Below are 14,632 nucleotides of genomic sequence, written 5' to 3'. Positions count from 1 at the left end.
AATTTGCCATCCTTACATGGTCTGGCCTACATGTGACTCTGGACCCACAGCAATGTGGTTGACTCTTAAAAATGTCCTCTGAATGAAGGCAACTAGGGGTGGGCAATAAATGCTGGCTTAGCCAGTGACGCCCACATCCCATGAACGAGTAAAAATAAAATAGATTGTCCAGAAATGATTGTGCTGAGACCTGGAGCTGTGAGAACTTTATGACAACAAGCAGAAATGCTGTGTTAATGTTCTTGAACAGACATGTCATTGGGATGTGAATAAAGAAATTTTTTTTAAAGCAGTGCAGTAAGTTTTGCAATAGTTAACACAACCATATGCAATTTGTATTTTTTTCTGGTACATATTTATTTACATTTTATTATCTGTGTTGCATTTAAGCTATGCAGTTATCCAGAATTGACAACCCCGTGTGGTCTATTAGAAAACATTGATGATCGACTACATGTTTATTCAATATCTACAAAGCACCTGAATTTTTACAACTTGAAGGGTTATATTGCTAAATTCATTCACTACAAAGCTTTATAGTTAAAATACAGTAAATTCTACAAATGGATTTGAGTGTGGATAATAATCCAGAAGTTCACTAATTTGACAGGGTCATCTTTCATATTGCTCCATAATTCTTCAACTATCAAACAAAAACAAAAGTTATATTTTTCAGATATGAAGACAAACCTCAAACAATTTTTTTCAATTATTTTATTTTGTTCCATAAAGTAAGAAAGACTCAGTAGTACAGCTCCCCTGTCTGTGATGGTGTAGAGGCAAGACAGACAACGGAGTGGTAAATTTAAACATTCATGACAATAGCAGTGAGCCATATCAGAACTTCGAGCTTTCACCACCAGTAATTTAGCATCTACCTTGTCAAGCCCCTTCAGAAGCGATTACCTCATTCTTCTAAACTCCAATGAATATTGGCCCAACATGCTAAACTTTTCCTCATTAGACAACCAATTCGTCCTAGGAACCAATATTGTGAACCATCTCTAAACTGCCTCCATTGCAAATATATCCTGCCTTAAATAAGGAGGCCAAAACTATACACAGTTCTGCAGGTATGGTTTCCCCCACACCCTGTACAGTTTTTTTTATTCATTCATGGGATGTGGGCTTCGCTAGCTGGGCCAGCACTTATTGCCCATCCCTAGTTGCCCTTGAGAAGGTGGTGGTGAGCTTCTTGAACTGCTGCAGTCACAGTCCTATTAGGAAGGGAGTTCCAGGACTTTGACCCAGCAACAGTGAAGGAATGGCGATATATTTCCAAGTCAGGATGGTGAGTGACTTGGAGGGGAATTTCCAGGTGGTGGTGTTCCCATCTATCTGCTGCCCTTGTCCTTCCCTAGTAGGGAAGCAAGATTTCCCACTTTTGTACTTCAACCCCCTTGCAATCAAGGCCGAGGTCCCATTTGCCTTTCTAATTTGAAGATAAATTAGGTGAACAATTAAGAGGAGTTGACTGTATGTTCCAGCACTTTTACACCTACCTTGTAATATAGAGCACTTCTTGGATACTAGTTTCTCACAATTCCAGAGCAGTCATCTGTTTTGAAATGAGAATAATTGTTACATACCAGAAATATGAAACACAGAGTTCAAATCGTTTAGAATGATTGTTCAGGCGCTCTGAAGTATTTGCAGGAAAAAATGGATAAATTGAGAAATTGTAGAACTGGAAGGAAGAGCTGAAAAACCTTTTTGAATTCTGAACATCCTATGATTCAATTGTTCTCTTCATCTGAATGTTGAGATTGGGGAAAATAATTAAGTTACAGTGGTGATGCATGCTTGAGCAGAAAGAAAAGTAACAGATTATGATGTTATAAAGTATTCATTTTTCTATGTTGGAACCTTTTCTATGTTCTCCAACCCCTGCAATATCAGGAGGTGTCTTGGATCTCATCATGGAGTGTCCAGAAATGTTCGCTTCCAAATTTCTCGGTCAATGACTTTTCATAACAACCCCAATCTGTTCCATAATAGAGATAGCACTTATACAATAGCTCAGGAAGCAGTAGCCCCACGTTTTGACCTAAAACTGCATCCAGTATTATAAGAGAAAATCTGTGCGTGAAGTATTAATTTGCATGGAAGTTTCATTGCAGTGTCTTCAGGTATAGCCAGGTACAGTTATTAGAAAATATCAGGATAACAGGAAGTATGGGCACAGTACTTTTCAGAAGCAGATGGGAGCAAAGGTTTAGCAACCATTATTCTGCATCGCACCTGTTTTTGCACCTTATTTGGGAGAAAGGCAGAGGAAATTTGATACAATTGTCTCATGAATTGCATATATGGAGGTGCTTGTGTAAGAGTGCTCTGAGACTTGCAGTTAGTCAAAGGGTGTTGTGTCTACAACTAGTAAACAAAAGATAATCTAAGAGTGAGTTCAAAAAGGACATCAAAAGAAACAGTAAGGTATTTTACATATATATCATTGAAGAAGAATTATTAAAATTAAAGTGGGTTAGAGGAGAGAACTGTTAATTTTTAGATGATCAAAAACAGGGAACATATTTATTTTACATTGAGCTTTGCTTAAGAGAAGTGTATCAGAAAGAATGTGAATCCTGAAGTTATTGTGAGGTGACTGATGTGTTGGAAAGAAGGAACTTTTTAGGAAATTAGTTAAGTTGAAAGCAAAGGAAGGACTAGGGCCCAACAAGATACATCCTATGATTCTGGGCACAGAAATTGCAGAAGCCCTAGAAATTATGGGCAACATCTTATCCTAACAGACCCCCTGCAGCAGGGAAGTCGGTTACGGGTCAGAAAAGTATAGGGGAGTCCGAACACACATTTGGAGGAATTTAGTACCTCACACTGTGAACAGGCTAGGAGGTGGGGTGGAGGGGAAAGGCATAGGGTGGAGAGCTCGTTGCCTTCCCAATTCTGCTTGATTAAATCAGAGGTGGGCCTGCCCTAGGCCAGATGAGGCCTTTAGTGGCCAATTAAGGATCATTTATGGGCTTAATCTTATCACTGCTGCTATTCTACCTGGCAACCTGCCTGCCGGCTCAAGGATGTCCTCCTGTTCATGTACCCCCTCCCCCACGTAGGGCCCTGATGGCGGCAAGGGCTAACCCCCCACACTTCACATCAACCCCTCTCCCCTCACTTATCGAGGCCTGCCTGACTAGTCCTGGCGAAGCTGCCCATACATACCTCTCCTTCAGGCCTCCAGCAATGCTCCTCATCCCAGGCCCTGTCCCAAGAGGTGACCATTGTCCCTGGTGGCTGTGCCGGGACTGAAGATCTGGTGACTCTCTGATTGGCTGGCAGCTCTTGGAAGTGGAATCTTCACCTCCAAAGGCCCGGGAACTGCGACGGCAGGCGGGTAAGTGCCTGACTGGGATATAATTGAGAATGCTCATGGTGTGGTTGTGACCCACTCTCTGGCTGATGGATGGAGCCACCGCCATGGCCATTAATTTCGGCCAAATGTAGCTGGGAGCTACAGGAAGGGATCACTTGTGGAATTGCCCAGCTAGGAATTTCCTGGACTTGATAATATTATCAGGGATGTAAAAAATAATAAGCAAATATGTTGTACTTTTGTTTTCTAGGCATGCATGTGTACACTCTGGTATATTATCCAATACACAAAGGAGAATTTATTTGGGAAACCAGTATAATAGTTAATTATGTATCACATTGAAAACTATTCCATATAGATGCATTTTGCAGTTTTTTGCAATGATGTGTGACAAAAAAAACCTTGAAGTTGTCTTACCAGGCTGTACTTGATCTTTGAATGTTTCAGTAGCAGGAGATTTTGGAGAAAATTCTGTTTTGCATCTGGTTATAGAATTTCTTTTCTGGTGAAAACCTTTTTTTATATCAAATAGAAGTTTCTCAACAATATTGTTTGTCCCTTGTTCTGCTAATGATTTGCGAATTGAAAAGCAAAGAAAGTATAAATCATTATATGTGAAAGTTAAATTCATGTCATTAATTTCAGACTTTATAACATGTTTGTCTTAACCTTCCAGCTTAAATGTTGTAAAAAGCAGGAATAGCCAAGAAAAAAACATTCAAAATTTAATTATATTATCCTGACAAAAAATTAGTACAAATGTTTGTGTTTTTTAACAAGCAGTAGTCAAACTATTGTGACAGAATTACTGCCATGAGATGTAACATTGATTAAAGTTTTCTGGTCGAAAGAATGGAGGTGTCCTTAATACCTTTAGATAGCAAGTGACATGTTGTTTCCTTGGGGCCAAGGGCTGTCCCCTGCACATTTGGCTATGGAATTACGTTACTTTCAGATTTATGGGTCAACTAGAGATTTCGTGGGGGCATATCATTCAAGTCCTCACATAACAATTTGGCTGCCTATGCAAATCTGGTGGCTCTCTGTAATATAGGGCTGGATTTTACATCCTACACCGCCCCCACCCCGCCCCACCCTGCTGGGCATGTTTTCGTTGGGGGTGGAGGTGCTGGCACATAAAAATATGTTAGGTGCTAGCCCACAGCCTTCCCACCCACCCCCACCGATCCGATCCCCACAGTACAGGGAGGTAAGATGCCCACTAGCCCAAAGACCTATTGAGGCCCTTAGGTGGTCAGTTAACATTCACATAAAGCTCTCAATCTGCCTCCACTGCCATAATATAGTGGACACTGGAAGGTGAGTGAGAGTGAGAAGACCATCTTTTCACCCATGTTGGTGAAAAGGTGGGAAGGAAGGGGATGCCTTTGCACATCAGGGGCACCTCCTCCCCTTTGTGCCTCCCTACCTGGCCTCCAAAACCACCCCCCACAGCAACCCCCCCCCTCCCCCCCCCAACCCCGCCCCCTCCCAAAGGGTGTTTGATCCCTCCCTGCCCTAAAAGCTGGGGCCTGGTTTCCAGGGTCATCTTCCTGGGGCCTCCTTGCAGTCCTGAAATGCCCACTACTGACTTCTGGCATTGCTGGAACTGCAAGAGGAGCTGGAAAATCTGATTGGCTGGCAGCTCTTGAGGGCAGGACTTCCTTCCACTGAGGGGTAGAAGTCCCACTCTTAGCTTGTTAATGCTGCCCCTGGAATGTCATCACTGCAGGGCAGCCTTATTTAAAGTTGGTTGGTTTGGGACTGACTTTTCCTTTCCTTCCCCCCGCTCCCCCACCATTAAGATTTCATCTGAACAATCTCTGCATTCCTGCACTAACAGTCATGTCCAACATCTCTCCTCTTCCTTCCACTGTGTCTGCCCAAAGGCCAACATTGACATTTATGTCAACAAATATTGCAGTCCATCAGTAAAACAGCAACACTTCCTCGTATTAAAATTTCAAAACTCACAGCTCTGGATCATGAGCAGGACTCCCAGAGACAGGCACACATTTTTCTTCCCTTATTTTGGCATCCTTAAGAGGGGTGATATAAAAAGTTTCTAACAGTGGTATGCATCCTTTTTGGGCCTAAAACTTTATTTTTCAGAATAAAACATAAACCTTATATTTAATGAATAAATTTGTTAATACTAAGCCTCTAAACTTACTGCTATAATCATTTGGTTCATTTTTCCTGTTTGCTTCTTGCATAGCAAGTTGTTGCTCTCTTCTCTTCATTTTTGCTGTTTTTTCTTTTCTTCCTTTATTATCCTACATTCAGAATCATAAAGAATTACACAAGTGTGGCAAAGGAGTAGTTCTAAGGAAAGTAAGCCAGTTAGTCACTTTTTGTGCCAATTTAGGCTGTATTACAATTTTGCTTACCTTTATTGCTTGCAAGAACAGTTCTCTGAATGTTCTGATTGTGACGAAAAATTCATCCAGTGAAAATTTATTTTGATTTTCACAGAAATATTCAGCCACCTGGTTTCTTTTGTACGATATAGCCTTCAGAAGATTCTTGAGCTCCTCAGATATAGTGAGACCTTGCTGCCAATTAATTCTTGTTAATAGTGGAACATTACAAGTGTGATTTTGAGAAAGTCAACTTAGCGTTGGATATTAGGTTACCTGAATTGGAATTCTGAATTGTAATTTTACATCATCTAGAGATGAGGCAATGTCAACACTGATCTTCTCCAAACGGTGTGAAATTCTGCTTACTTCAGACTGGATTGAATCAACTTTAATACTGCAGAGAAACCAGTCAGAAGTTATAAAGATCTCTCAGGGCTGTTCAAGCCACATCTTTTTCACACTAAGGGGGCAGGGAGGGAAGGATTTTATGGGGCCTGCAAGTGTGGGAAATGTGGCAGGCAGGGTGACTTAATTAGGCAGGAGCTAAAGTTTTGCTTTCCCAATGGCGGGTTCAAATTTAGAGATTAACTCAGTGGCATGTTTGTGGTGGGTTAGGCCTCAATGTGTTCCATGGCAGGTTCCTACTTGTAATATGTTTATATGCCATGAATACTCATTATATTGAAACCTTTTGTAACTACATCCTACCTTCATTATAAAGTCAGCAGCGCATGAGAATCTCGTGGCACCTGGTTCACGTTTGTTTAGAGGTGACGTGCAACAGTCGGCTTTGTACAGTTGTGTCTGAGGTCAGTGGAGGGGAGCAGGAGAATGGCAGCTTGCATGCAGGCTCAGGATTGGCAAGGGTGAGTCAGTGATGTGGAAGGGGGTGTGGAAGGGCATTGGGGCATGGAGGAGTGGAATGGAGGACAGAGCATGGGGACGGGTGCAAGGAGGAGTGGGAAGGGTCTGGCATCCTGGGCGTGGTGGTGGGGTTGTGGGAACAGGTCAGTCAAAGTAAGAAAATGAATGACTTAAAAGGCGTGGTCAGGGCTGTTCACGTGTGGGTCCATCTCAGGCTGTTGGCTGGTAGAGTCCTTACAGGGCTTTGAGCTTAGCTATGTCCCACAGAGTGGTGAGTATAACATTGGACGTTAATATGAACATTCAATAAAGAGTGAATGTAAAAACATGTTATTGCTTCCACAATAAAGGAAATGTCCCTAACTCCCGCGTAACCATCAATTCCTGCAAACCATGAGGCATGCCAATACATTTAGCTCTCTGACTAGGCTAACCTCAACAAATGATGATAATGCACACATGAATAAAGCAAAATCAATGTAATGTGAAATACTTACAAGTGAAATTTAAATTTGAAAAACATCCCTGCCACCTTTGTGGTTAATGCCAATGGAGTTGGACAAGGGAGTTCTGACCATGATGAAGAGCGTCCCTGTTTGTCCAGATGGTTTGTTTATAGCCCGGCTGTACCGCTGCATTGTCAGTTGACAGTGGATTTCACCACTGGAAAGCTTCCCCCACCACGTGATTGCACGTGTCTCCCCTGCACGCCACTGTACTTTGAATTTAATTGGAATTGCATGGGAACCAGCAAAAAGCAAGAGAGTGGAATTGGCAACCACTTCCTGTCCTGTCATCAGGAACGGCATGCCGTGATTAAAATTCTACTCTTAGTAATCAGTAAAAACATTGCAAAAATTTGCAAGTTTCCAGTTATAAAGTTACAAAATACAGGTTTAATCTTGTATTATTTTTAGTGTGGTACAGAAATACTGCTGTAGTCCTTAAAGATCTGTACTATATTTGAAATTTGTTCAATTACAGCAAGTTGCAGTGCTTTGTCCCATGAGATAATAGGACACAGATTTATAACCATGATTTTCCCCTGATCAATTATTTAACATTATTGGCAGCACTGATTGGAAGCCAGGCATTTCCTCAAAGGGAGGGATGAAAAATTACCCTGAGCTACTTTTACATACCTGGTGACTGGCTGTTGATGTGGCACCGTCACACCACCCTACGGAGTGAAGAAGTGGAAGAATTCACAGGCTGATTAACAGCCTGACATGCTGTAATGTGAGCGCTACTTCCATGTCCATAATAATCTTTATACCAGCCGATACAGTGATTAGGCCTAGGCAGTGGGAGGGTAGTAGTAATATGTAGTGACTTTACCAAAAAAAATAGAAACAGGTTAACTGTCTGGTCAGTCATTTTGGGGGGGAAAAAAGTTTGTTACATTGGGGAGGAGGGGGAGGCAGTTTAGGTTTGAAATAAAACATCACGTTACCCTTTGAATGCATGTCTGAAATCAAGAACTATTCATGCACAAATGAGTTTTTGAACACTTGTAGCTGGACGTCTAATGCATACCCCCACCATGCAGTTCAAGCAAAACCTAGTGCATTGAGTGTGGTTATTGGTTGTGTGCTAAAGGTACCATGGTCATTACCAGGTGACAACTTAAAATTCCTACCTTGCTGCTTTTGATGCTGATTTGAGGTCATCAGGAAGATTTAGAAGGCCTGGATAGGATTTTTCAACCTCCTGTTATAAGGAATCAAGTGAAAAATGCAGTGTAACACTAGAACTACAAATATTTTCACATATCTGATTCATAACATGAAATGCTACTGTACCTCCACAGCATAATGTAGTAATGTGACTTGTGGCTGGTTTGCTTTTGTCTCTTTCAGCTTAATCAGAGTGTTTATTTTGAACCCATCTGCATTTCCTGTGGCACTACCCTGATACCAGAAAAAGATGTGGTGAACTCACTTGACAATGTATTCTGCTTTTTACAACTTTCCAGTAATAAAAAAATGTGCTACTTTATGTTTGCTACATTACAACATTGACTACAATTCAAAATTACTTTGGGATTTCCTGAGGCTGTGGAAGGTGCTATAGGGTTATATATAAATGCAAGTCTTTATCTGTTTTTACCCCCCATTTCAGTAAATCTCCTATATTTTAGGGAAAATTTGTCTTTGCCACATGTGTGCACACTCTTGTGTAAAATATCTTTTTGCAACAATGTGACACAAATTGTTACTAGTGCAAATGTAGCCCCTCTGGAATGGTGCACTCCCAAATTTCTACTCCAGCTCATTTGAATAATTACACCTAACTGCAAATGCAACTTTGCCCTAGAATAGGAAGAAAGCCAAATTAGACCAATAGAATTTCTAGCCAAGAGGCCCAAATAAAAGTGATGTACTCATTTAAAGTGCCTATACATGTGGGATAAACATTTATCTCAAATTTCATCAAGCTTGAATGGACAGCCAGTTCAGGTCCATGGGAAATTTGGGGCAGTATGCCTAAATGCAAACTTGCCCCAAGTTATTTGCTCCCTCTGCACTCACTGCAGTGCAAAAAGTTAGGAATTTCAGCACCAGTGTATTTTTTAAATTGATTGATTGGGAATTTTGAAAACAAGAAGTTAATTTTTTTTTAAATAAGTTTGAAAATCCAAACTTTAATAGCTTTGACCAATTTATGCAGGAATGTTCAATGTATATTTACTGACTAGTTAATAAATTTGGTTAGTCATTATGAAAAAGTGTCCTGAAAAGTACTGCAAAAATGAATGACTTTTGTAACATTCACGTTTTATACATACATAGTTGAGAAAATTTCCAATTTTAAGAATCAGTTGACAGAACTGGGGCAGTCTTGAAGAAGACAGAAGATCTGTGCAAAAACAGAAAATGCAGAAAGTCATATCTCATGGTACTGTACACCATAACTCTAATTCAGGGTAGTTTTTTTTAAACAGACCTGTTGGCTCCATAAACCTCTGGAGTGCGTGCTTATGCTGGTATGAAGCAACTTCATTTTAGAACTGAAAGCTAAACTGGCAGTATAAAATCAGAAGTCATTTTGGAGGGAAGCAGATTGAGACAAGCTGGACGTGGTATTCTCACACCATTTTGGTTTGATACAACATGGAGCGTAGGGTCATTGTGCTGGTGATTGGTGAATCAGGTTTGCAAAGAGCTCAGGATGTCAAATCATTTAAAGTTCCAACTCCTGAGAGGCAGCTTTGTGTATGCATCTACCAAAGCAGATGCAAATCTCTTTCCTAAACAGGGTAGCTGGACCCTAGAACTATTGTTCTCAGTCCAGTAGGTCAGTATAAGTATACAGCTGAGAGGCCATTTGGCAATAATCTATTAGGCCTTTTAAGATGTGCAGCCTCCACATATCCTTTAAATGGCCCAGGAACACAATAAGACAGAGATGGGTACTTTCTATGCCGAGTGTTTCCACATCTTCGATCTTGAATCATCTTGGAGGCTGGTACTAATCACTCAACATACCCTTTACATGAATAATGTTTTTAAATTTTTCCTCTAGCTCTTCAAGTAATATTGAAAAACAACCAAGCAAATACTAAAGAGAAACATTAGGAGACATTTTACTGGGTCTGAACCCAGGTGTGCTGATTTGTCTGGGCTCACTGGTGATGGAAACCTGAGCCCTTGTGATCACAGAGGAGCTTATGGCAGGACTTCTTTTAATATTTGGGGGCATTCATGCAGCAGAACCTGGACAACATTCAGGCCTGGGCTGATAAGAGACAGATAACGTTTGTGCCTGAAGTGGGGTAACTGATTAAGATGCGTATTAAATGCTTTATAATGGACAAATGTAGTTATGAAGCTCTTTCTAAGCATGATGGGAAATATAGCCAACATATAAGCATGATGGGTATATAGCTAGTACTGTGGAAACCCAACTAACAATCACGTCATAAAACTTAATGACCTTCACAAGATGGGTAAACAAATGTTAGGGTGATCAGAACACAGACTATGAGGCGTTAGATCCGAGGAATTCCCAGCCTCCCAGTGAGATAACAGAGGACATCGCCAGCCTGAATAATTCTGTATGTAACTGGAGGTTGTACTAGGCGGTATAGTGAAATGTGATAACTAAAAGATATAAATATGGTCCTCAGCCTTTGTATCAGAGAGACACCCTGTAGAATCAGATAAAAGCAAAATATTGCGGACACTAGAAATCTGAAATAAAAACAGAAAACACTGGAAAAAATAAGCAGGTCTGGCAGCATTTGTGGAGAGAGAAACAAAGTTGACATATTGAGTCTGTATGACTTCTTCAGAGCTCTGAAGAAGAGTCCTGTGGACTCAAAACATTAACCTTGTAGAATCAGGCTGTGTCCTCCCAGCATATACTTGTAAATAAAGTCCTTGGTTACTTGGAGCTTACAGACTCGGGAGTGGTAATTCTTTTCACACAACATGCCACACTAGTGCCAGGCAATGACCATCTCTGACAAAAGAAAATCTAACCATCACCTCCTTGGCATTACCCTTGCAGAATCCCCACCATCAACATCCTAGGGGGGGTTACCATTGACCAGAAATCTAGCTAGACCATCCACATAAATACTTCCGCAGGGAAGCACTATGTGCTCACTGTGCGGGCGGAGGGGAGGGGGATTCCTAAAATCAAGAGTGTGCTCTTTTGCGCATGCGCACGAAAGGCATGCTAAGTGCAGCCTCAGGAAGATCGGCTCTAAGTGTAAAAAAGCTAAAAATAGAAAAATAAAATTTCCCTAACATGTCCCCTCGTGACAATGTCACATGAGTTGGGGCATGTTCATAATTTCCAAAAAATCTTTATTAAAGTTTTTAAAGCCCCACATGAAACCTCATCCTGCCTGTGGATGATGCTTTCTCTAGTTCCTGCCGGGGCTCCTGGCCTGCCCGCCAACCCTAAGGTTGGATGGGCAGGTCCACTAATTACTTTAATTGCTCTGTCAATGGCCTCAATTGGCCATTGACAGGTCGGCGGGTGGCAGCTGATTTTGCTGTGCCCCTGCCTTCCTGAAAATTTAAATGGGGCGCAGTGATGTCGGGAGTTCCGCCCAACATCACCATGCATCATTTTACACATTGGCGAGCGGGCCCCGCCCCTGCTCGCCGACGGTAAAATCCAGCCTCTAGAATTTACTTTCTGATTAAACATGCCTTTCTTTTTCCTGGTCTAGTACTTCTCTGAGGTGCAACCTGTGAATATCGTGAGAGATGATTAATTGCTCTATGTTACAAAAGGCTCATAGACTTGAGGTGGCTGCCCTCTCGTGGTATCTTGGTCGTGCAATCTACAGCTCTTGATCTTCTGTTTGTCGTCATCTCCAACCTGCCATTTGTACACAGCTGTGTGATAGACAATGTCAAAGATGCACTGCGGTCCTGAGGAACGGAAGTATCATGTAGTTGGCTGCATCCTCTGCTTTTCTACAATGCTCTGGACCTGTTTGTTTGCTGATTCACAAAATGACAGGTCTGTTGACAATTATTAGAAGCTGCAACCTCTGAGCGGCATTGCCTGTAGCCCAGTCCCAAGAGGCTAAAATCTAATCTGAACCCGTCCTGCAAGCAGGATCACCTTGTATTTCCATGGAGAAGGAGGTAACTAGTGATACAAAAGCAAAATGCTGATAAAAAAGTGAAATCCATGCCTGTCGCCTTCTCGCTGCAATGCCATCTTGCCAGCAGCAGGCAGGTGGCAGAGAGTTCACCCACCTAGACCCCCACTGAGCCACCTGAGTGACCAATTAAATGCCTCTTGCCATCTCTGCTGGTATTTTACCAGTAGCTGGGGTACCATCCTATTTGGGCATTCTTTGGCCTGCAGAGGTGGCAATGGCTGCTCCTCCTTTGCTTACCATCCACCATCCCATCACCCAGGACTGTCTGACTGGCCCTGGCACCCCAGACCCCATTTGCCTGGTGATAAACGTGTCTGTCCATCCTCCTCCAGGTACAGCCTGAAAGGTGGCCCCCATAACCGGTGACATCCCTGAGGCAGTGGAGCTGCCAGCCTTTTGAATGGGTGGCAGCTCTTGGGGGGGTTGTGGAGGGGAAGAGTGGTGGCCATTTTAATAGGGCAGTTGATGAGATGCAGCACAGAGCCTCTGTTTACATCTCTGTGAAGCATTTTTCTACATTATAGTTGCTATATAAGTGCAAGATGTATTATTAATCTCACACTGAATTCATTAAGAAAAACATTCATTAAGGAATGCGTTTATCCTGATTTCATTACTTTCATAGAGAATTTTTGATATTTTAAACAATGATTTTGAATTAACCATTTAATTTGCAGACTGCTCTATAATTAGATGTTACATCATTTTAACTATTATCAAGTCATAATTATGCGACAGGCTAGAAAACCAAGAACAAATATTTTGAGAAAAATAAATATTTTTATGGTTGAAGTAGAACAAAAAATGCTCACCTTCACATGCCTTTTTAATCAATTCTGCATTTGGTCGGTGAAAGTTTTGTAAAACTATTATGTCTTCACATGACAGCAAGCAGTCAATTCGTAGCTCATAGCTGTTGGAATGATAACAAATCAATATATGACATAGTTCTTAATTGTCTTATTTTCTCATTCCCTTGGTAAGTTTGAAAATGTATCTAGCATGGTGCATTGACACATTTGCACCATTCAGAGATCAGGCAACACTGAATGTTGCTGGGGAAGAGGGTGTGAGGAGGTATAGAAGGGAAGAGGTTGCAGTACATTTGATGCTCCGATGCAGACGGTAATTGTCTGACAGACGTGGATTCGTGTCAGCCCTACTCGAAAGTTTTCATATCATTTGACAAAATTTGCATTTAGCAACATTCATTTGATGTCAACTGCACTCAATTGCAATTGTTTTGCCATCATTTGACATCAGTTGTTCTCAAATGCAATCATATTGTCATCATTTGATATCACGTGCACTCAGAAGCAATCATTTGGCTATCATTCTGTTTCATTTTAACTAAGAACTACCATTTAGCTATCATATTCACTCAGTACCATACTTGCGATGTCAAATGATATCAACTGATGTCATTGTTATCAATTGCCATCCTTCAGTGATCACAGCAAAATATGATTATATATACAGCCAAAGTTTTCCTAAATCCGAGCTGATTATGTATGCAGTGTGTAGGGTCACACCCCGTCCACACCCCTTCCCACATCCCTAACCAATCTCTTGCTCCCCCTCCCTTCTCTCCCCGCTCCCACCACACTCCTTATTCCCCTCCCCAATTCCATTCTTATGCCCCTCCCCTTCTCTTCTCCCTTCTTCTCCTCCACCTTCTTTTCCCTCTCTCCTGCCTTACCCCTCTCCCCCTCCCCTCTTTCCCCTGCCCCGTCCCCTCTTCCCCCCTCCCCTCCTTCCCCTCCACTCTTCACCCTGCCCTCTCCCCTCGTTCCCCCTCCCCCTTCCATCTTCCCCCACCCCTTTCCCCTGGCCCTTCCCTCTTTCCCCCTCCCCTCCTTACCCCTCTTTCCCCCCCATCCCCTCGATTCCCCTCTCCCCCCTCTCCACCCCTCCCCCCTTCCCTCCACAGAAATCCCCTGTTTGGTTATTGGTAGTACCTCCCTACAAATCTAAAGAGGAAAGTAAATAACCAATGGAGAGAGGGCAGCAGATAAGGTAATCACATTTTCAATTTTCCAATGTTATATCATTGGTATTTATAATGTTACATACATACCAGGGCACATTGAGAAGGCAAAGGTAGAAATGGTCTCCATTTGCTAATTTTTCTTTTTTTTCTTTGTAAAGTATTATGTTTTCTCTCTGTACATGGTAAATTAAAATGTTACAATAATAAATGTATAAGTAGCAAAATAAAGTATTAAGACTGTGCTCAAACTTGCTTACTTCATGTTCTTCTGGCAGCAGTTTCTTAAGTTGCTTCAAAACTTCCACATCAAATTTAGATTTGCTACCCTTTTGGATCATGTCTGCTAGTTCTTCATTAGAACTGTAAATATATTAAATTGAAATCATGGTATTAATTATGTGGTGATCAATGCTGGGTTCACTACTTGCAAAACCTGGGAAAAGGTACAAAAAAAA

General features: G+C 41.6%; 1 protein-coding gene across 1 annotated transcript in view; it reads right to left on the bottom strand.

Annotated features, from left to right (window-relative positions):
* Nucleotides 1–345: 345 nt before the first annotated feature.
* Nucleotides 346–14,632, bottom strand: part of LOC144693568 (inverted formin-2-like) — a 35,601-nt gene continuing 21,314 nt past the window's right edge. The window contains exons 7-18 of the mRNA XM_078563410.1: nucleotides 14,435–14,537; nucleotides 14,265–14,350; nucleotides 13,000–13,100; nucleotides 9,347–9,417; nucleotides 8,361–8,468; nucleotides 8,198–8,268; nucleotides 5,968–6,088; nucleotides 5,722–5,886; nucleotides 5,505–5,607; nucleotides 3,749–3,898; nucleotides 1,503–1,558; nucleotides 346–643 (exon numbers count right to left, since the gene is read on the bottom strand). Of these exons, the coding sequence (XP_078419536.1) occupies nucleotides 1,530–1,558; nucleotides 3,749–3,898; nucleotides 5,505–5,607; nucleotides 5,722–5,886; nucleotides 5,968–6,088; nucleotides 8,198–8,268; nucleotides 8,361–8,468; nucleotides 9,347–9,417; nucleotides 13,000–13,100; nucleotides 14,265–14,350; nucleotides 14,435–14,537 (1,108 nt within the window). The 3' untranslated portion in view covers nucleotides 346–643; nucleotides 1,503–1,529. The remainder of the gene's footprint in view (nucleotides 644–1,502; nucleotides 1,559–3,748; nucleotides 3,899–5,504; nucleotides 5,608–5,721; nucleotides 5,887–5,967; nucleotides 6,089–8,197; nucleotides 8,269–8,360; nucleotides 8,469–9,346; nucleotides 9,418–12,999; nucleotides 13,101–14,264; nucleotides 14,351–14,434; nucleotides 14,538–14,632) is intronic.

The sequence above is a fragment of the Cetorhinus maximus genome, chromosome 18 (assembly GCF_964194155.1).
Source record: "Cetorhinus maximus chromosome 18, sCetMax3.hap1.1, whole genome shotgun sequence".
Lineage (NCBI taxonomy): Eukaryota > Metazoa > Chordata > Chondrichthyes > Lamniformes > Cetorhinidae > Cetorhinus > Cetorhinus maximus.
This window is presented reverse-complemented; position numbering and strand designations above follow the sequence as displayed.